At 46.6% G+C, this 22,706-nt stretch overlaps 1 protein-coding gene across 1 annotated transcript in view; it reads right to left on the bottom strand.

Annotated features, from left to right (window-relative positions):
• LOC127573740 (transcription factor 20) overlaps window positions 1–22,706 on the bottom strand; it is a 45,254-nt gene that overhangs the window by 13,633 nt on the left and 8,915 nt on the right. Inside the window, exon 2 of the mRNA XM_052022222.1 lies at window positions 2,127–7,468. Coding sequence (XP_051878182.1) covers window positions 2,127–7,442 — 5,316 coding nt within the window. The 5' untranslated portion in view covers window positions 7,443–7,468. The remainder of the gene's footprint in view (window positions 1–2,126; window positions 7,469–22,706) is intronic.

The following is a 22,706-nucleotide window of genomic DNA, read 5'->3' as shown; positions in this document are numbered from 1 at the left end:
ATAAAGAGCAGGCATGAATCCAAATGTATTTTATAATTACAGAAAGACCACGTGAATATCTAAAGACTAGGGCTCTTGGAGAGCGTGCAGAGGAAATTTATGAGGATGAGGTGTTGCTTTCTTTGGAAAGAGGAGGTTGAGGGGCATTTTAATTGAGGTGCATAAAATATTGAGGGGTCTACATGGAGTAAATAAAATAGATCTTCTTCCTTTAGCAAGTGGCAGAGATTTAAAGTAAAAGCAGAAAATGCTGGAAACACTCTTCAGGTCACAAACACTGTCTAACCTGTTTGATTGTTTCTAGCACTTTGTTTTTAAATGTCCAGCATCAATATATTTTTAAAATTTGCATTTAGAGGATTAAAGGATTAGAAAGAAGACAAGGAATAGATTTTTCACCCAGGGGGTGGTAGCAGTCTGGAGCTCCCTGTCTGAAAGAGTGGTAGAGCCAGGACCTCTCAATACATGTAAAAAAAATTAGGGTGCACATTTGGAGAGCCATAACCTACAGGGTACAGACCTAGTGCTTGAGGGTGGGATTAGGCTGAGTAGCTCTTTCTCAGCTGGCAGAGACAGTGGGCCAAATGGCCTCCTTCAGTGGTAAATCATTTTGTGATTCTGTGAAGTGGAACAAAACCATGGGTTTTCAAGGCAAGGGAATAGGAATAGATCATTCCGAAACTGAGAACCTGTTAGGACTTAATGAACTGGCAAAAGGAGAAATATCTTTGCACACGCTGTTGGTTTGAAGATTTAACATCAGAGTTATAAGACTTATAGAGGACAGATTGGCAAGTTACTACCCCACAAGTAGGAAGCAAAGTTGCTACAACTGTTAAATAAAAGAGAAAATGTGTACTGGACTGCAAATCTTGAAATAATTTAACTAAGTTTCAGAACCAGAACCATACAGCATTGATGCAGGGTTAAGTTTTTTCATCCACTGTCTGAAGAATTGGGAGAGACGGAAAACCTCAACTCATTTCCCTCTCTGGGCCAGGACATTCCTTCTTTCCCCATATCCCCGCACATTTTCTTTTCAAGCAAGTTTAAACTGCGCTGCAAGACAAACTTTGACTCATTCACATGTTTTGTGAAGAGGTTCTGGTGTTGTCATCTTTTTCCAGACCTCACTTCTATCTTGTTAGACCAAGCAATCTTGTCTCACCCTGCTTGACACTTGTGAAAAAAATAAGAAAAAAATGACTTTTTCATTTGGTGAGCTGCTGGTGTCTGGAATGCACTGGCAGTAGCAGTGGTGGAAGCAGATTCAACTGTAGTGTTCAGTAGGGAGCTAGATGGGTATCTGAAGGGAAAGAATTAATGCTGAGGTGTAAGAGGTTTAGACAGGATCTGAGGAGCTGCTTTTTTCACCCAGAGCATGATTGCAATCTGATGGTGGAAGCAGAGGCTCTCATAACATTTTGGTAGTGTCTGGAGGAGCGCTTGGATCGCCAAGGTAGAGAAGGCTATGGGCCTAGTGCTGTTGAATGGGATTAGTATAGATGGGTACAGTGGTTGGCATGGACAGGGTGGGCTGAAGGGCCTGTTTCTATGCTGTACCAAGACTCTTGTCAGGGCTCTGGGGATAGGGTCAGGGAGTGAGACTAATTGGATCCTACATTGAGTCAGCACAGACTCAATGGTCCGAAAGGCCTTTGGTGCTCTAACCATTCTGTGAAGTGTAGTCCTGTTGCTCTGTGCAGAGTTTGATGAGGGAATAGGCTGAGGCCGTGTTCACACCCTTCCATTACAGCACATTTTGACCCATCATTCCAGACAGGGTCCTCACGATATAGAAGACTCGTGCTGGAAGCCCGTTTCCCTCAAAATCGGATTGTGAGTGAATTAAATGAAGGCCCGGAAATAAGGAATGCTACATTTCATACAACCATATAGCAGCGCTAATCGCTGGGACACGCAACACGCTGGGAACAGCCGGCGGGTCGGGCAGCACACTGGCTTACGGCGTTAATTGATGCTAACGCTGCCTCCTCTCTCCGCACACGCTGCTCGACCCGCTGAGTATTAGCAGCGCTTTCCCTTTCGGAGTTCTTATTTTGTGTTAGTAATTTCTGCCGGGCTTCTTGAAGGCTGCAACCCGCGCACCCGGTTAATTCCCTCACCATCTCACTGGCCATTTCCACCGCTTCCTGCAGACCGTACAACTTGCCGGCGGCCAGGTACACGCCGCTGGTCCACACCGCACACGCCCCGTGCAGCCAACGCTCCTGCGGGTCCAGAGGCAGCTCCGGCGGCTGCGGCTCTTCCTCCACACCAGCTCTCCTCCTCGCCTTCTTCAGCTCCGTGTCCTCGGCCGTCTTCTCGCAGCAGTAGCAGCTCAGCTTTTTGCACTTCTCTCTTGAGCTGGTCCGGAGCGGGCTCTGATCTTCCACCTCGGCTCCCTTCTCCCTGTTACTGACCGTGCTCTCATTCTCCGAGTCCACAACCTTGGGTTCAACGGACAACCTGCTGGGCGTTTCCTTAATCCCATTCTTGATCTCAAATTTCCCCCGGACGTGTTGGCTCTTCGTCACTGGCGGGACGTAGTCCTCTGGATAATAAGGTCCAAACAGGTCTCCGAGTTCCTTGTGATTCTTGGCTCTTCCACACAAGCAGCAGAGCAGGTAGCCCTGCTTGGCGGAATCCAGCACCACAGGCCCCGGTAACATCGCCGAAGACGTTGGCAGCGTCTTGCTCACCGACAGAGGGGCCTGTGAAGCCGTGGACCTCTTCTTCATCTTCTGGAACCTGGACTGTTCCTCTGACAACGTGTTGATGATGGTGCAGATGGACGAGACCGCGTTATTCTTCTCAACGCGAACGTAAGGGGAAAAAGCCATGGCTTTGTTGCCCGCTCTTGGCATCTTGTACGATACGTACTTCAGGCGGATCACCGGTTCCTTGCTGTCCACCAGCGGGAGGTTCCTTCTCTTCAGCTGCTTCTTGCGCCTGTGGGCAGTTTTTGTGGTCTTGCTCCCTTTGAGGTGTTTCCTCCTCCTCCTGCCGCCTCGTCCGCTGGGCCTCTTCACTTTGGAATTACTCTTGGTCTGTTTGACCTTATTCCCCGCCGGGTGACTGCGCCTCTTTGCGGGAGGGAGGCAACACTTGGCTGGCGCCTGCCTCTTCGCCTCCACGGGGTCCTGACCACCCTCCAGCTCCGCCGCTGCGCCCGGATCCAAAGCGGGAGCCAAACCCGAGGAGGGGGAAGAGAGCTGAGGTGAATCGTCAGGAGCGGTGGTGACCTCCCCCTCCTTCACCTCTGCCGCGGTCTGGTCTCCCGCCTCGGTAACTTCTGGCTCCGCGGTCACCTTCACATCAGTCTTTGCATGGGGACTGCCCTTCTCCTGTGTCCTGTATTCATTGTCCTCTTTGAGTCTTTTAGAAGCGATAAGGCATTTTTTACTTAGATCCACCAGGGCAATCTTTGGAGCAGCGTCTTTGGCCGCCAGTTTATTCTGTTCGGACGATGCCTCGTCGCTGGCGTTTTCGCTCAGTTTCTCTTCCTTCAGGGACAGGATCTCATCCAGGGTCAGGCAGGGCGCGTTGCTGTCGGAATAGTTGCTGCAGGCGAATGATTTGGAGTTTGGAGAGGTGATCTTCTGCACAATGGCCTCCAGTTTGAGGCCCCTGCCTTTCCGGGGAGGGAGAATTTTGGTCTTCGGCGGGGTCTTGAGAGAAATACCGGACTGGCAGTTGAGGTCAGGTTGGAAGGTTTCCTTGCTGATGGCGAACTCTGAACTCCCTTCGCAGCTGGTACCTTGAGCGGGTTCTTCCGCGCTGCTTGGATTAGTGTCCGAGGAAGAGCCAGGCAGTTGTTTCTGTTTCTCCGTCCTGGTATCACTCGCCTTTAACATCTGATGTTGCCTTTTGGCTGGGATTAACGGAAACGAGCAATAACCTTTTCGTTTCAAAGGATGCGACAGGGGAAATCTTTGGTCCTCCGCTTCCTCTAGCCTTGAGGCCGAGTTTCGTGTCTTTAACTTCTCGACCGCGACCTCCCCTTCGATGTAATCCAGCGCCTCTTGCCTGGTGGTTAACTGTTTTTGAGTCCTCGTCACCGATGAATTATTTCTGGTGGTGAAACAACGGCTGGGAGTAAGATCGCAGTTCTTTCGTTGTTTCACATCTTTGTGCAAAATCATTCCCTGAGCCCTGGTCCTGGCCCTTAGCACCACGGATTTATACGAATTGGGCTCCTGGCTCAAGGGGTCGCGGCCCTTCAGCTGTTGGTCGGGGTGGGTGGTGCAGGCGGGCCGACTGTGGCCAACCGAGCCGGCGAGGTGCTGCGCCCGGACACTTGCGTTGGTACCTTGCCTGTGGATCAGACACTTGTCCGAATCCGAGTGCGACCGCTGCCTGGAGCTCATCTCCCGTGGCGCGTCCTCTCGCTGAGAGCTCATCCTCCTCCTCACGAGAGCCCGGGACTGGAGGGTCAGTTCAGAGTCCAGCAGGGCGGTGGAGGAACGGGTGCACATTCTGGTAGGGGTGTTAACCACGGGCTCGGCGACAGCGTACCCTTCCTGCGGGGGTTTGCTTTTAGCTCGGTCCCTCTGAGGCCCCAAACACCTCAGTTTGCTGGGCACCATCTTTAGATGTTGGATGTTATCTTCTGGCTGTGGCGGCGAATGCTCTTTGCCCCTGGGCCCGGCTCCTTGCGCCGCTCTGGCCGACAGCCTCCGGACCCGGGCGCCTCTGCTCGCCGACACTTTGGTGGGACCATTCTCTATCTCGGTCAGCGCCGAGCTGATAAGGTCGGAGGAGAGCGCCGGCAGGTCGGTTGTCTCTGCCGCCGTGGACTCCAGGACCTCTTGCGTCAGATGGTCCGTGTAACCCTCAGCTCTCGGGGGCTCCTCCTGGTCAACCTTTGACTCTGCCGCTATCGCCGGTCCCACGTGGATAACGGAATGTCCCAGCAAGCGGGGACCTGCATTCGGACCCACTTCCTCCTCGCCCCTCTCTGCCCCACTCTGTTTTCCCTCTGCCCCGCCGCTGTTCCCGTGTGTGTGTGGAGAGACCACCTCCCTGGCGGCGGGTCGCGTCGGAGAGACATCGCAGATGACGGATTTTCTTTCAGATAAAGCAGCAGCGTGATCCTGTGGGGCCATGGAATCGTTTGGTTCCACTGCTGGCTCCTCGTCACCCGCCAGGCCGATCTCTGACGGCTTCTGTTCTGGGGCCCGGTGTCTCAGTTCGGAATCCCTGTCGCCGCCGTCCTCAGGATCTCCCTCGTCGGCTTCCCTCGGCCCTTCCACCGCTTGGGTGAACTGTGCGGGAGTCAAGTCCACCTCTAAAGGACTCTGCTCTTTGGAGTTGGCGTGTGCGGTCTGGAGGCACTGTTTCTGAAGGTCACACTCAGGGGTGTCAGCCTCCAGTTCCCCCCACTCCCCCGACTGCTCCTTCCCTCTCTTATCGGGCAAATCAAAAAGATTCAGCTTTTCCAGATCCTGCGAGGCACTTGATATCAGCGAAGAGCAGCACTGATGGTTACTGCCGGACAGAGAGGGGACCAGGTTATCTTTGTAATCTCCTGCCAACGGCTGTAACAGGTTTGTGGAGTCCGTTCTACTAGGAAAAAGTTGAGATTCGCTACAACTATCATCGCCAAACCTCTTTGTCATCATTGGGTTTTCACCCTTCACTCTCCCCTCGTTACAGTCCGAGCCCAGAGTCTGGGCCGAACGCTTCGGCCGGATGAGGTGGCCGAAAAAGTTCTCGGCGCTATCCAAATTTAACGGGGAGCCCCTGCTTTCTTTGTCCTCCTCAAGATGATTGAACTTAAGTTCCGTTTCCAACCTTTCCTTGAAGGAGTCCTTGAGGATAATGACACTGGAGGACTTCGCGTCCTCTTTCCCAAACAGGGCCGGCTGTCCATCTGTCGCCAGCTTGGACAAGCCCGAAGAAGTTGGACAGCTTTCTCCGCTCAGCACCGGGTCATCCGATTTGGTTTCGGCCATCACCTCGTTGGGAGAGGCTACAGAGCAAGCCAGGATGGTGTCCAGGTTCTTCCTCAGTGCGTCCAGATTCGCAGAGTGGTTCTGAAAGAAATGTATCTTCTCCATCTGATCTTCAGGGCTGCTGGAGTAGTCCCCCTCCTGCAGGTCGGCTTGTACCGACTGAGGCGTGCCCAGTGCTTCTTCCGAATACATGCTTTCCTTGGGGCTCTTCAGCTCCTTCGGTAACTCCGCCTTCTTGGGCAGGCGTTTGGGGATCTTCCGGTGAGGAGCCAGCGTGTTGGAGAGCAAGAGCTGTTGGACCGTCCTGGGGATGTTTTCCACCTGTGAGCTCAGCGCCACCAGGCTGCTGAAAGCTCCGTCTGACAGCAATTTCTCGGGAATTTTATCCTTGAGGAAGACTTTGCAAGCGTCAGCCTGGGTCTTGCTGGGACTCCGGCTGGTGGAATTGGCGGCGGTGGGCATCAGGTGAGAAACATTGCTCTTGAGGTCGGGCGCTACCGAACTCCCTTCGGAGGGCGGCGCGAACTGCAGAGCCTCGTGGTTGGGCATGAGTGGAGACGGGGTCGAGCTGTAAGACGGGGACCTGACCACGGTGGAGACGGGAGAGTGGGTGGACGTTGGGCTGAAGGTCTGATAGAATTGCTCGGGGGATTTCACAGGGGCATCGGGCTGGTAGTAGACCTGCGGGGACTGGTTTAACAGGTGCATCTTCGCCTGGTTGTGATACTGGAGGTTCTGTTGCTTGATGTGAGCCACTTTATTCTGCTCGTAACCCCCAGACTTGGCGACGGCCGCTTTGTACCCATAGCCGGCTTGGGTGGAATAGTCCGGTGCGGCCCCGCTCTGCTGGTCGTACCGGGAGCTGGCGGACACTTGTGCGAAGCCTTCGTAGGAGCGGGAGGAGTGGCTGTAATCCTGGACCGCGGGGTAGGCGCTGGGCGAGGACTGAAAAGCCTGGTTGAAGTGGGCTGGCCTGGGGACATAGGAGGTGGCTTGTTGCATCAGAGGCTTGTGGTGAGGCTGCTGCATGAAATGGGTGTGCGGGCCTGGCGGGTTCTGGGCGGCGCCGCCCGCCATGTGCTGCTGTTGGTAGGCGGTGGTGGAAGGGACGGAACCTTTGAAAGAGTCTTGCACGTACTGGGACAGTCCTCCCACCGAAGAGGCCGGAGACCCCCATTTCGAGGGCTGCCCCTCGCTCTGAAACTGTCTGGAGTAACCGCCGCTCTGATAATTGGACGATCTTCCCTGCGGGTGTTGGGCAGAAACTTGTTTAGTGCCGCTGAAGTAACCGCCGGCGGCGTTGTTCCCGTAACCCTGGTAGGTTTGCTGGTTGTAATACTCCTTTGAACTGATCCCATGAGTCTCGTAGGTCTGGGCCACCGAGTTCTGTTGCCTGTAGGTGTCCAGGCGGGCGGAGTCGGCCCGCACCTGCTGGAAGTTTTGCTGGGTGCCTTGGAAGCCCCCGGGGTCTCGGAAGGACTGCATGTCTTCTTACCTCGCCCTACTGAGCCCTGCGAACCGACAAGAGCAGAATCAGACAAGGAAGCCTCAGCGACAATCAATATCAGACCATAAGACAACAAGCAGAGTCTGCCTCAAATGGTACTGGCTACAACGAGTGTAAAGCTTCTCGATTCACTCTCAGGTCGCTGCTGGCTTTAGAATTTTATAGTTTAATGTTTGCTATAAAACACGCTGGCTCGCAAATCCTGCTGTTCAATAACGGACACCCCGCGACCTCCGGTCACCACTATTTCACATCGTGTACTACGAGGCTTGCAGACACTGCACTCCTCCGAAATATACTGGGCTCTGCAGTCCCCGCTATTCAGTACAATAATACAAGAGGATCTGATTCTGTACAGTGTACACTGGAACCCACGGTCTCTGCAATAGTATATAATGTGCACAACCATCTACAGTGTCTGCAATTCTGTATAATACACAGACATTGATAGTCGGTGCTATACTGTGTAATATAGTCACTTACAGTATCTCTATACAATATATACAGGCACCTCCAATCGTTGCCATACTGCATAATATATACAGATGCCTCCAGTCTCTACCATGCTGTACAATATACACAGGCACCTGCTGTCTCTGCTATACGGTTTAATACGCACAGCCATCAACAGTCTCCGGTATTCTGTGTAACAGACACTGCCAGGCTGTGCTATTTTGTATATACACACAGGCACCCGCAGTCTCTGTCCTTATACTGAATATACACAAGCACCTGCAGTATCTGAAATTCGGTACACTATCTGTAGGCACCTAGAATCTACTATTCTGAGTAAAATAGAGAGCCACCTACAGCCTCTGCCTTTCCCTGTAATATACACACATTCTCTCCTATTTTGTACAACATACACAGTCATCTACAGTCTCTCTCCTTTTCAGGGCCCTGCAGTCTCTGCTATTCTCTGCAATACACACTGAGACCTGTGATCCCTGTGGTTGTGTATAATATATATTATGACCTGCAGTCTTTGTTATTTGCTATATTGATACACTGCTCCTACCATCTTTACTACTCTCTGCAATTCACACACAGGTCTGGCAAATTGTACTAATATCTATTAATGAGCAGAATCCCCCTGCAGATACAAAGAATACCTGTATCTCTTACTGAAGGATAACATATCCTCTGCACCTCTTATGGAGATAGCAGGCATGATTCCTATTACAATATGATTGCTGATCCCAGATGTTACAATATCACAATTTGGCTGTGCCCAAATTCGTCAGATTCCTCTCCGTTCCTTGAAGCCTGGTATCAGGAACACATCGCTGCATTCACTGCCATGTCACTGTGCAGCTGCTTGTGTGCATCATTAGCATTTTAATCTTTCCAATGTATATTAGTATGTGCGCTCAGAGAGAAGGATCGTGCTGACAGTGATAACCAACCACAGGCACTGAAGTAGGCAGCCAGGAATGAAGCCCCCCCCCCCAGTCACATTTAAACCTCACAGAACAGAGATTTACAGCAGGTTTGAAGGACAATTTGTTTTTATTATTTTAGATCATATTGTTCTTTTTCATATTTGTTTCATGTTGATCAGAGTTAAGGGATTTCTGTGCTGTGAGAAAAGTGGGAGGTGATAACAACACTGCCAGGGTTCAGCAGGTACAACACACAGTAAAGTTTCCACTCAGGGAGGTACAGTCTCCTCTGCTGCATCAGCGGGAGATCCTCCTCATCTGCTGCCCTCTGTGGGGATACACTCGAGTTCAGGGAAAGAGAAGATGATTTTGGTATGTGTCACTGGTCAACAAGTCAACAACTTACAAGGATCCCTTGAGCTGTCACCAGTGGGAATGTGGATTGTGCTCACCTCCGAGTCAGAATGTTCAAGTCCCACTCCATAGATTTTAACACAAATTCAAGACTCTTGCTGCAGTGCAATACTGAGGGAGTGTTTGGTCGAGATATCAATCGAGCCTCTGTCTGGTCTCCTGTGGACGCAAATTCAAAGACTAGCAGGGGTTCTTGCTGGTGTCCCAGCTCATATTTATCCCTCAGTCCTCATTAAAAATAGATTATCTGGTCATTACACTTTGCTGATTGTGGAAGTTTTCTGTGCTCAAAGCTACATTACTCTCTCTTTACAACTGTGACTACGTATCACTAAAAAATAGTTAATTGGCTGTGAAGTGCTTTGGTCATGGTATGAAAGATGCTGAACCAATTAGATAGTTTCTATTTTTTTCCATCCTAAAGCTCATATGCTGTCTTGAATGAGATTGACAATAGAGACTTGCATTTATATGGTACCATTAAAGTTGAAAGATGTTCCTTCACAGGAATGTAATCAGGCATAAAATAGATACCAAGCTCTCTGGGATGTCTTGACAGGTCACCATAAGCTTAAATAGGTGGGTTATAAGGAGAGACATAAAGAAGATGAGAGAGGTATAAAGGGGAGAAAATTGCCTGGAACATTTAGGGCTGATGTCATGGCTGAAAATGGCAGGGTACCATACATTATACAAAACAGCAGAAACCTCAGTGACTCAATAGATAGCACTCTCACCTTTGTGTCAGGAGGTTACTAGTTCAAGTCTCATTCTAGAGATGGCTGATGTTGCAATGGGCAAAAGTAATAAGAACAATTTTTGAGATGTTACCAAGACCCCATCAGGCCTCTCAAGTTAATGTAAAATGTGTTTGAATGTTAACTAGTCCCTGAATGACCCAGTGAGCCATTCAGTTGTAGCAAACTACTCTGATAAAGCACAAGAAGAATAAAATGAATGGACCACCCATCATCAACTCAGACATTGTATTCAACAAAAACAGTGATGCAGACAGCCCAGTTGATCCAGCAAAATCCTCCTCGATGATAATAAAGGATGTACCAAAATGGAAATATCTACCCCACAGACTAGTCCAGCAACAGGCCAACCTGATAAAATTCACATAATCATACAATCTAGACAACTATTCTGTCCCTGGACATGATCTGTCTCAACAGCAGGGCAAATTCAGCAGAGATGCAGCAATGTGGTGCAGAATTAGTGTTTCTTGCAGTCCTCATTGTTGAATCTAAACTCCATGAAGTCCCAGATCAAATACGAGCAAGGAAAGTCCTTCTGATAGCATCTACTGTCCTCCTGTTTCTCCATGTTATACCCCATTTAGAAAAAAAGCAATGCGATTAGGAAGGCCACAGAATTTATTCTGGAGAACTTCAATGTTCATCACCAAGAACAGGTCAATAGCATCACTGATTAAACTGGTCAGGTCATGAAGGATACCGCTGCCAGGGCCAGTATGCAGTAGGGGAGCAACCTCCTTGATCTGACAATCTATCTGTTGCAAATGCATCTGCCTTGCGTCAATATGAAAGGAGTGACCACCACGCAATTGTTGTGTGGCAGAGGTCCAGTTTTACATGGAGGATCACTTGCCATTTTGTTTGTGGCAATACCAATGGAATAGATTCAATATCGTGGTCATCAGAAACAGCAAAATTGCATTCCGTCACAATCTTTAGCCTCGTGGACTAATATACTAACCACTATACCATTAGTGTCAGCTGGGGAACCAATGAGTAGGTGTAGAACCAAATGTGGTCAACCTTTTGAACTGCAATACAGGATTATAGATATGCTAAACACCAAAAGAAGTATGTAACAAATAGAACTAAGTCCCATAACTAACAACATAGATCAAAGCTCTGCAATACTACCAGTGTTGAATTCACCAGGCTAATTTCTGGGAATGACAGGACTGTCCTATCAAGAGAGGCTGGACAACTTGAGTCTGTATTCCTTAAGTTTAGAAGAATGAGGCGTTACTTTATTTAAACATAAAAGATCCTAAGGGGGTTTGACAAGATAGACATCGGGATGTTTTCATCAGTGGGAGAATTATGAACAAGGGGACATAGCTACAAATTAAGGGCCAGTCATTTAAAAATAAGGTGCATAGAAATTTTCGCTCAGAGGGTAGTGATGCCTCTAAGGGTGGTGGAGATCAAATCATTGGATATATTTAAAGATGAAGATAAATAAATATTTGAAAGATCAAGGAATTGAGGATTCTGGGGAACTGACACAGAAGAGGAGTTGAGGCCAACATAGATGAGCTATTGTCTGAGGGGCCTGGTGGCATACTCCTACTCCTATTGTGAATAGAATAATTAAACAAACATTAGGAGAAAGCTCTTCAAACATTATAAAAGCTCAGTGTTGGAAGCACATTCATAAGTGCAACCATTTTCAGGCAGGAGAGCTGAGTGTATGATCCAACATGGCCTCTTCTTAGGGGTCTCACCATCACAGAAACCAGCCTTCAGCCAACTTGACTCACTCTGTGTATCAAGCAATGGCTGAAGGTACCAGTTTAGAGCAAAAGCTGTGAGACCCCACAACGTCCCTCAGTGTTGAAGACTTGTTCTCCAGAACTATCCCCATCTCAAGTTGAGCTGTTCCAGTATAGCTACAACACTGGCATCAACCCAACACTGCAGAAAGTTGCCCAAAAATGCAGGACAAACGTTTCCTAATTTCCATCCCAGCAATCCATATATATTCAACAAAGTGATGAAAAGAGTTATTGACAGTGCTCTCAAGCAGCAATTACTTGTTCACAGATGCTCAGCTTGGGATCTACCATGACCAGCTCCACCTTTCATTTCAGTGAATTATCAGAGGTCAGAGCGACTGTCCTTGACATTTGATCGAGTGTGATATCAAGGTGCCCTGGTGAAAATGAAAATGAAATCTTCATTGGTGGGAATTGCATCTGGCACAAGATGGCTATGGTTGTTGGAAACTAATCACTTTAGTCCCAGAATACTGCCACAGAAATTCTTTTGCTCTGTTCCTCTTTCCCTTTGCACGTAAGTTTCTTTCCAACCATTTTCATTTGCTTCAAAGATGACTTTCTCCATGGGGGGGAGGTGGAGGGGACAGGGGTGGGGAGATGTTCCATTAACAACTTCTCAGCAAATGTAAGAGTCTGTGATCACAGGTTGCAAGTTTGGACAACGTTCAAATTTGGGCTGATAATTAACAAGTAAATTTAATGCTGCACAAGTGACCATCTCCAAAAATCAAGAGACTTCACATTCATTGACATTACCATTGTGAAATTCTTTCCCACCACCACCTCCTCCAACTCTGCAAATCCTGAGAGTCAGCTTTGACCAGAAACTTGACCATCTATGCACGTTAATACTATGACTACAAGAGTTGGATTTTGTGGTGAGTCACCTCCTCACCATTCAAAGTTCTGCAATCAACAAGGCACACGTCAAAAACACCCAAACTCCAAGAACACCCAACAAACATAACATCATCCTGGACAAAGCAACCTGCTTAATCAGCATCCCATTTTGCACCTTAAATATTTATGCTCTCTACCACTGACCAAGGCTTATTTGAAAGCACTTCCTCAAACCTACAACCTCTAACACCTCGAAGGACAAGTAAAAAAGGCACATGCTAACATTACCACCCCCCAAATTCCCCTCCAATTCATAAGCAATATCCTTACTTGGAAATATCTTGCCCATCCCACTTTGCTATTGCGTCAGATTCCTAGCACTACATACCAAATAGCACTACATAGTTACCTTTACCAAACAGACTGCAGTGATACAAGCAGGTCACTTATACACCACAAAAGCAATTAGGGACAGGCAATAAACATTGTAAGGATGATCATATGTGATGAATGAATAAAAATGAACCTTCAACACTATTCAAAGGACAGCAGATTTCTTACTGGTGTTTGGCCAACATTTATCCCTCAAACAACATGATTAAGAACATATTCAATGCTGCAGTGAGTGGAACTGCTGCCTCAGACTCCAGTGACCCAGGTTCAATCCTGATCTCCAGTGCTATCTGTGTGGAGTTTGCATGTTCTCTTTGTAACCGTGTGGGTTTCCACTGGCTGCTCAGGTTTTCTTCCACTACCAAAGACATGTAGATTGATAGGGTAATTGGCCACTGTAAATTGCCCTTAGTGTGTATGTGGGTGGTAGAGTCTAGGGGAAATTGATGGGAATGTGGGGAGAAGAAAATGGGATTGGGGTAAATGGGTGCTTGGTAGTTGACATGGACTTGGTGGGCTGAAAGGGCTATTTCTGTGCTGTATGACTCCATAACTAATGTTATCAGGTCACTGGCACATTACTATTTGTGAACAAATCAGTTTCTGCAATTCCCCACATCACAATATTGATTCTCTCTTAAAAGCAGCTCATCGCCTGTGAACCACCCTGGGACATCCTGAAGCTATGAAATTGGGCATATTAATGGAGGTCCTTTCATTCTTTTGAACAAGGTGGCAGAGGTAAGGAGGAGGCAAGGCATGGAGGGGTCTGAAGTTTCAAAGCAGGGACAGGGAGTAAAATAGAGTGAGAGAGATGAATTAATGGGTGAGTGGGAGGACAGGTAGGACATGGAGAATAGAGATCAAGCTATAGGAAGTGTTGGAGTAATTGAGAATGCTGACACATGGCATGGATGAAAATTTCCACTGCATTTGTGCTGGGGTAGGGCAGATGTGATGGAGGTGAACCATGTTACAGGGTGAAGGTAGGTACCCATGGTGACAGGAAGCATATGGAGTAGGAACCCTGCTCAGAATCAATTATCATCAAATACAGCAGTTTACAGTGTTGGGCTACTTCCAAATGTAACACAATTGAGATAGTTGCAATTTCTTTCAGGAGGAGCACTTGCAAGCAACAAAGGAATGTTGATCCAAATTAGACTCAGATGAAAGCACTAAGAAAAATGAAATCATGTTCAACCCAATATTCCACCCAAATGGGCATTTTTACTTCATCCCATACAACCCTTCATTTCTGATCTTTCCCTCTATTTTCTCTTTTCTCCCCCTCCCCGTCAACAATACATTATTGCAGTGGCAAAAGCAAAATAATACAGATCAGGGAAAATCGACATTTAGACAAAAACGCTAGAAGTACCTGAGAGATCACAAAGCACCTGCAGAGAGCAACAAGGAATTAATGTTTCAGGTCGTTCAGTCTGATGCAAAATCATTGACCTGGAATGTTAACAACATTTCTCTCTCCACAGATGCTGCCTGACCTTCTGAGTACTTACTTTATTAGAAAATTGTAGCAACACACAAACCTCCCAAGGTCTGTATAAACAAAAATACCCTCATAAATCATAGAATACAGAACAGCAGGAGACAGTTTGGCCCATTGTGCCTGTGCCAACTCTTTGAAGGATATAAAATGAAAATAGAAAATGCTGGAAACACTTAATTAAGGTAGAGAGGGTGCAGAAAAGATTCACAAGGATGTTGCCTGGATTGGAGGGCTTGAGTTATCAGGAAAGATCAGATTGTCTGGGTCTTTTTTCCGTGGAACAAAGGAGGCTGAGAGCTGACAAGATAGAGGTCTATAAGATTATGATAGGCATAGATAGGGCAGATAATCAGTGTCTGTTTCCCACGGTAGAGGTGTATAAAACTAGAGGGCATAGGTTTATGGTGACAAAGTGGAGGTTTAAGTGGGATCAGAGGGGTAACTTTTTCACACAAATAGTATTTAGAATCTGGAATGAGCTGCCAGAAGAGGTGACGGAGGCAGGAACAGTGAAAACATTTAAAAGGCAGCTTGACAGGTAGTGGAATGAGCAAGGCATAGAGGGACATAGAATCAATGCAGGCAAGTGGAATTGGTATAGATAGGAGCAAAAAAGAAACTGTGGAGGCAAAGGGATAGTCAATGTTTCTGGTCGAGACCCTGCATCAGGATTCCGTATAGATAGGCATGATGGTCAGCATAGAAGCAGTGCGCCAAAGGGCCTATTTCTATGCTGTACATCTATGTCTATGAACTTAGCATTTCAAGCATCAACTGTGGAATGAGGAACAGAGTTCATACTTAAGAACGACTATGCTGGCTCTCAGAACAATCCCATCAATTTCATTCCCCTACGAATTTCCATGTAACCTATTCTCTCTCACATGCCCATCAACTCTTCCTTCTTCTCCTATCACCCACCTACATGTGATAATTTACAGTATTAATTAACTTGACAATCAGCACCTCTTTAGGACGTGGGAGGAAACTGAAGCATCCAGGGGGAAACCCACGGAAACTCTACTCTGACTGTACCAGAGCTCAGGGTCTCTGGAGCTGAGGGGCAACAGCTCTCTATTTTCAAATGCCTTCTTCCAAGCTGATGTCTGGTGATATCCTTAAGATCTGATTGTTTTCTATCCACAGTTCCATCGGAAGATCATTGATGCTATTTATTCAGGGAACCCACAATATTTCATTCCCTTTTGTTTGGTTGTTCTGCTTTACTGGATTGCAAGCTTCCAATGGTGCAAGGTGCTGTTTCCTCACCATGCCCTATGTTGGAAGTAAATTGTTTCCACTCCCTCAGAGTCAAGCTGATGTCCCAACTATAAGTTTGAAATCATGCAGGTCAGTGCCCAGTATCTGGGCTGCACTTATGATGCCTTTGTTCTACATGTTCACTGCTACCTGCATTTGAGCTGTCATGGCAAATCAAATGGTGGTTTCTGGGTGACGTGGGCCATAGAGCAGTTTGCACTGACATGCAATTCATGCAGCTGAACAGTGTGTGTACCTCACTCCAAGAACAGATGAGCTGCTTAAGACTGGAGGAGGGGGCTGCGGTATAGAAGTAAAAGGGAAAGCAGGGGATGGAGCAAATAAAGCAGGAAGGAAATGGAGAAGTGGGTGGCAAAGTGGGAGGGAAAGAGGAGAACTGGAGGAAATTGGAGAGAGACAGCAGGTGAGAGAGAAAGGGGAGTGATGGGGTGAAAGTGCATGGAAGTTGGAGAAGTGATGGAAGGGAGCAGGCTGAGTGAGGCTAGTATTTTGAGAAAGAGAGGGGGAGACCAGGAAGGATGGAAGGGTTAGGTGAGTGGGAAATAGGAGGGGGGAATGTGACAGTCATGGATAAAAATGTGTGTCTGGATGGAGTACATCTGTGTGTGGGGGGAGAATCACACGTGAGTGTGCATGTTAAGTCCGTGCAGCACAGCTTGTCACCAATTGTCTTGGATCTCCTTGCCCCAAGACCTCTGGTGTGGAATGGCCGGTGTGGAAAACATGTCAAAAGAAATGACAAAGGCACCTTCCACTATGCGGAAGAAAGTTATTCTTGACTCTGAGAAACTGAAGGGCAACCACCCTGCATACTCCCCCTGCACCCTCACCTTCTCATTGTCAAAAGCTGCGTCACAGAAAATGCATGCATACCCCTTAACTCAATTGAGTAACACACAATGTTGGGCTGCAGTCAGACCAATGCAGATAATGGTCACACAGTGTGAGGTCAAAGTCAGCATTAGCTCTTTACCCAAAACAGATGAAACCACTCATTCAGTTCAGGAGGCTGGTTACAAAATTGCCTGAGTGCACGAAATGCAAAATAATCTCTGGCAAGCTTAAAAGATCCCTCTTCCAGTCCTGTTCATTGGGCGGAAAGAATGAAATTGAACTAAATCAGCCAAAATGTTCATTATCTTATCAAGTAAGATGGTGCATATTATTGGATCAGTATTCCAGAGGACTGGACTGATAATCCAATGCAAAAAAAAGTGCTGGAGGAATTCAGGGGGTCAAGTAACATCTGTGCTGGCAAAGGGGTGGTTGACATTTCAGGTCGGGATCCTGCATCAGGACTCTTAGTGTACAGTGACGATTGCCAGTAGAAAGAGGTAAGAGGGAGGAGTGATAATCCAATGAGTGTGGTTTAAATCTATGCCAGATTTAAAGTTTGAGTTCAATTTAAAAAATATCCAGTACAAAACCACATCAGTAAAAGTGAGGCAAGAGAAGTAAGAAAGAGACAGAGAAAGAGGGAGAGACAGAGAGAGAAAATAATTATTGACAAAGACTGGCATGTAATTCACATACAGAGGAGGGTGAAATGACCTGGTCTGTATGCAGTGGATGAAACTTTGACATTCCCCTACCTCATCTTTCCACCCAGCCTACATTATCTCCCAAATAGAACACAGAATCCAGCAGCTCTATCTGCCACCTTGCTTTGCTGGGTGGGGGCAGATGTTTTAGGTATATTTGTTGCTCGCCCCCAATCCCCAAACTCTGTATTGAACTCTCACCCACTCCCCAGCAAAGATTACCAGTAAAATGTCTGACCTTTATCACAAAACAAGTGACTGGAGAACAGTGCAGTAAAAAAAACAGGCAATGTCAACAGTGAGACTATACATGCAATCAGCATATACCAAATAGTTTTCTTATATATATAAAGAAACCACTATTTTTAACTCCCAACAGAACCTAATTAATAATCGCTTTACAGAAATATTCGCTAAAGGGAAATAACAGATTTCAAATTATCATTCACCCCCACAGAGAATGATTATTTCTACCAAATTAGCTTTTACATATGGGCAAATATTGTAACTTCCTGCAAAACAAAAAGTTATGACCATTCATAGAGTAGCCTTCAAGAAACTGAAAGGACAAAAGAAAAGGGTTCAGTCCTGACCTCTGGAGGGGGGGGGGTGGGAGAGAGAGAGAGAGAGAGAAGCGAGGGGGGGCAGAGGGAAGAGGGAGGGGGGAGAGGGGGGGCGGGGGAGAGAGGGGGAGAGGGGAGGGAGTAGGAGGTGGGGAGGAAGGAGGGAGAGGGAGGGAGGGGGAGAGGGGGAGGGAGGGAGGGAGGAGGACAGGAGGGGAGGAGGGGGGACAAGAGGGAGGGTAGGGGGATGGAGAGAAGGGGGAGAGAGGAGAGGGGAGGGGAGAAAGGGGAAAGGGGAGTGGGGGAGGGAGGGGAGGGGGAAGGGGGAGGGGTTAGGGGAGGAGGGAGGTGGGGGGGTCAGGCGAAGTGCGGGTAGGAATGGGGAGGAGGTGGGTTGGGGCGTGCTGCTGTGGAAGGCGGCCGCTTCTCACGGGTCAGTAACGGGAGAGGGGAAGTGCAGGGTGAACAACGTTCAGACTCACAGAGGCTCAGAGTGCTGTAAATAACTGCATTTGCGGCAAATTAATTGGGCAGCCGACAGAGAGGGGCGGGCCGGACGTACCCTGCCACCGACAGGAACAGTCATCCTGCACCGACCCGACACGGTAACTGCACTTCAATCCATACATGCTACCTGACCTGCCGAATATTTACAGCATTTTATGGGTTTATTGCAGATTTCCAGCATTTCCCGCCTTTTGTTTTTCAGTTACCTCCCTCAGGGCAGTTCCTCAGGCACAGCTGGGCCACAGCTCAGCTGGTCAGGAAAGTTGGGGGTTGGCAGGGGGGAAGAGTATCCTGCTCCTTTGTGCTGAGAAGGGGCTGAAATTAGGTTAATGTCCCAGACGGTGAATGGTCCTTGAGTTTGTCCTGGAGGGACTGTGGGGACCATGGAATTTGTCCTGGATGGACTCTAGGTGACCATTGAGTTTGACCCTGATGCTATTGTTAAATAGCACTCAAATAATGGTGACAGTCAAAAAAGAGTGTTAAGATTATCCTCAGTCCAGCCCGTCAAAACAATATCCAATGTTAGTCTGCATCTAGGGACGCTGGTATGGTTTAGGGTTGTTTGAAATTGAAGTAGGGGGTGGAAAATAGGGATTGCTGAATGAGAGAGGAACATCTTCCAATACCAGCAACCAATTTTTTAAAAGTTTTTTCCCAGGATAGAACAACCAAAGATCATTTTTGACCAGCGAGGGTTAAAAGCTTTAACATTTCAAAATACCACCAACCATACACCAGTTAATCCAACCCAGGAATCACAATGCAAGAGAGTATAATCCTCTCCATGGTTGCCAGTGGAGCCTGGTTGCTAGGAGGCTGGGTTTTTTTAAATGCCTTTATTGCTAAGAATTTTTTCATATTCTTTGCTAATCCCTCCCCCACTTCTATAAATCAATGTATACCCCTACTTGATGACAAAAGTATCAAGCATCATTGAGAAAGCCTTTTTCAAGCAACTTATAATGGACAGAAGGTCTTTCGGGAATACTTTAAAAATAGCTGCATGTACCTATAGCAATACCGATTCTGTGTACCTCAGCAACAAGACCCAGGTAGTCTAGATTCACATTTGCAACAACAAATAATTGTCCTGCGTGATACTCAAGCAACAAATGGGGAAGATCCCAGATTCAAGCTATGAACAATACCAAGGAAGGAGCAGGCTAATGGCAGGCTAAAATGCAAAACATTGACCAGCCTGATCTTACATAGGAATTGACAATAATTTGCACTTATTTAGCAAATTTAATATATAGGAAAATGCTTGAAGTTGGTTCACAGGAGAATAATCAAACAAAAAAAAACAAGCAAAAGAAGACCAAAGGCCAGGTCATGGGGTAGATCTTAAGGTGTCTTGGGGAGGATAGAAAATATAGTTTTAGTAAATAATTCTCAGAATTGAGGGACAAAACAGCTGTGGGTAGGTAGTCATGGTTGGCAGTGTTGATATCCATCTCAAATGGTCAGATATGAAGAAATGTAAACTTCTTTGAGGTGTACATTGGAAGAAGATTAATGAGAGACAGGAAGAGGGAGGGTGAGGTGGCAGAAGTCTGGAGAAATATGAACACAAGAATGACAATGTAACTTAAGGCACTGGTAGACTAGGTGTCAGTAAGGACATATGGTGATATGTGGACTCGATACAAACCAGCAGCAGCAGAGATGGCACAGTGATGAAGCAGGCAGTGCTATTACCACAATGCTTCCAGAACATAGGTTTAAGCCCAGCCTCTGAGCCTATCAGTCTGGAGTTTGCATGCTCTTCCTGTGACTACGTGAATTTCTCCTGAGTGTTCCAGTTTTCTCCTACACCCCTAAAATGTGCTGGTTTAGGTTAATTTAGCTGCTGTAAATGTATCCCTCATATATGGGTGGTAAGAGAAACAGGGGGAATTAATGTGTAGTGGAGGAATGGGATTATTCTGAGAGGTGGCATAGACTCAATGGGCTAAATGATTTCCTTTTATGTCACAAAGAAATATGAGCAGAATTTTGGATGAGCTAGTTGATGGAGGGTGAAGGATGGGAGACTGGTCAAGGGATCATTTGAATAATTGAGTTGGGAGGCAACATGAGCATTGATGTTGGTTTAAGCAGCAGACAGGCTGTAGTGTTAGAGGCAGATGATATTATGGAGGTGAATATTAGGTGGTCTTAGAGATGGAATGAGGGAATCACACATTCGTGGACTAAGCATTGCCCAAAATGTTACAAAAAATTCTAAAACCACTTCAGTTTAAAAACTGCACCAGCAGAAAAACAGATTATATGCTCTCTCACTTTTCAGATTGTATTTCTTTCTGACTTGCTCTTTCCATTTGGCAGCTGATCTCAGGTTTTCTCTCTTTTTCTGTCTAATACATCACTATGTTCCCAAGTGACAAGTGTTTCTGGCTCCTCTCTCATGAAGTCATTCTGAGTGCTCACCTTCCTCACTCACTCTCTGCATCTATCTCTGTTGTCTCCATCTCTGGCTCCCTCATATTCCCTCCCTTCTTGCTCACATTGTGCCCTCGTATTCTCTGACTCCCATTGTTTCTGACTGTCAGACTCATTAGCCTCTACTCTCACTGTCTGTCATTGTCTTTCTTCCCTCTGCATTTACACATCGCTATAGTCGAACTGATCCAGGAATTACATCTCTTCCTCATTGTAGATGCTCCAAGAATCACGTCTCTTCCTCATTAGCCTGCTGGATGTCAGAATGGAGCCATCTGTTGCACGTAATAAAATCAGCAACAGACAGATGCAGACTTAGCGATGGAACCATACTGCTCTTTCCACTGAAATCTTATGTATATACTGATTTATATTCTCTCTTCACCTCTCAGGGCACTTGACTCTTGCAACATGCCTGTAACCCTCTATTGCTTCCAAACTATTCTATGTTAGTAACTGAGGTCAGGATATGTGACTAGGGATGAGACAGAGCTGTAAAAGAGGACACTGATGCTTAGTGTGACCCAAACCTCCCATGATAAACACATGTGCACCTTTTACTGCACTAGAGCATCACAGTTTCCCTTTCCAAACTTCAGGTTCTCTGAGCCCCATTATAATACCCATCACATTGTTTTGGCTAAGGTCAGGTAACTTGGTAAAAGCCAGAGACCAAGCAGGACGTGATGACCTTTGTGGACAAGTCTGTCATTCACCCAAATAAAAGGTGGCAATTTTATTAATCATCCATCTATCTTAAAAATCTAACACAAGCAGCAAAGTCATATCCCAAACTTTCACTGAGGATTCAAAAAGCAAAAAGTTGCAGTTGCTGGAAATAAGAAATAAAGCAGAATATGCTGTAAATGTTCAGCTGCTGAGATAGCATGTTTGGAGTGAGGAGCATTCAACATTCCATCTCAGCTTGATAACCTTAGTCCAGCATTTTCTGCTTTTACTTCACTCAACATTCCCACGTACTGGGCAAGACTACAAACAAATTCATTAAGCCTCCCATTATCAGCCTAGTCATCACTTGAAGTTCCCATATCACCATGTGACTGCAGTATCATTCATAATTTTTACTGGGTATTTTTCTCTACTTGAAAAAAATGAGGGAAGGAAGAGGGGAGTTAGCCTGACAGAAAACAGCCTGTGAAAATGGGAGAATTGAAGGCAGAGATTGTATGAGAGCAGACAATGGTTAGAACTGATTGGAGTTTTTTTTTGTTATCTAACCAGTTAAAGCTAAAAAGTATTGTTTAAAAATGTACATCTATAAGTAATATGGAAGAAGAAATTGTAATACAGATTGTGTGTCCAGGCAACAAATTTGTGAGCAATGAGAATATCCCATATAAATGAGGTTGCAAAAGGGGATCCTCAATTTTTTCAGCTCAGTCACTGCACTGGGCTGTAAATTGGAGACACCACAGTACATAAGAGAGGCAGGAACATCCATACAGTTGGTTCCAGATCTCAGTCAGCCTGCAGAGGTGTAAGATCAGAACAGGGTTGGTGTAACTGGTGGAGGAATCCAGATATGAGAAACCTCAGAAATGATATTATCCAACAGATAACAATTTATTTGCTATCTGTGAGAAAATAGAGTGAATCTGTCAGAAGTGTAACTAGAAAGCTGACCATAGCACTCAGGAGCAGGAGAGATGAACTACAGCATAATGTTGTAGTTGTAGCAGATTTAACAATTAGGAGGAAGGGAGATAAATATTTTATTTGTAAGCAACATGGAGCACCACATTGGATGTTGCCCAACTGTGTGTGGCACAGTAGCACAGCGGTTAATTTACTGGACTACTGATCTGAATA

Source organism: Pristis pectinata, chromosome 8, assembly GCF_009764475.1.
Source record: "Pristis pectinata isolate sPriPec2 chromosome 8, sPriPec2.1.pri, whole genome shotgun sequence".
NCBI lineage: Eukaryota > Metazoa > Chordata > Chondrichthyes > Rhinopristiformes > Pristidae > Pristis > Pristis pectinata.
Note: the sequence above shows the minus strand (reverse complement) of the source record. Positions and strands in the feature narration are given on the sequence as shown.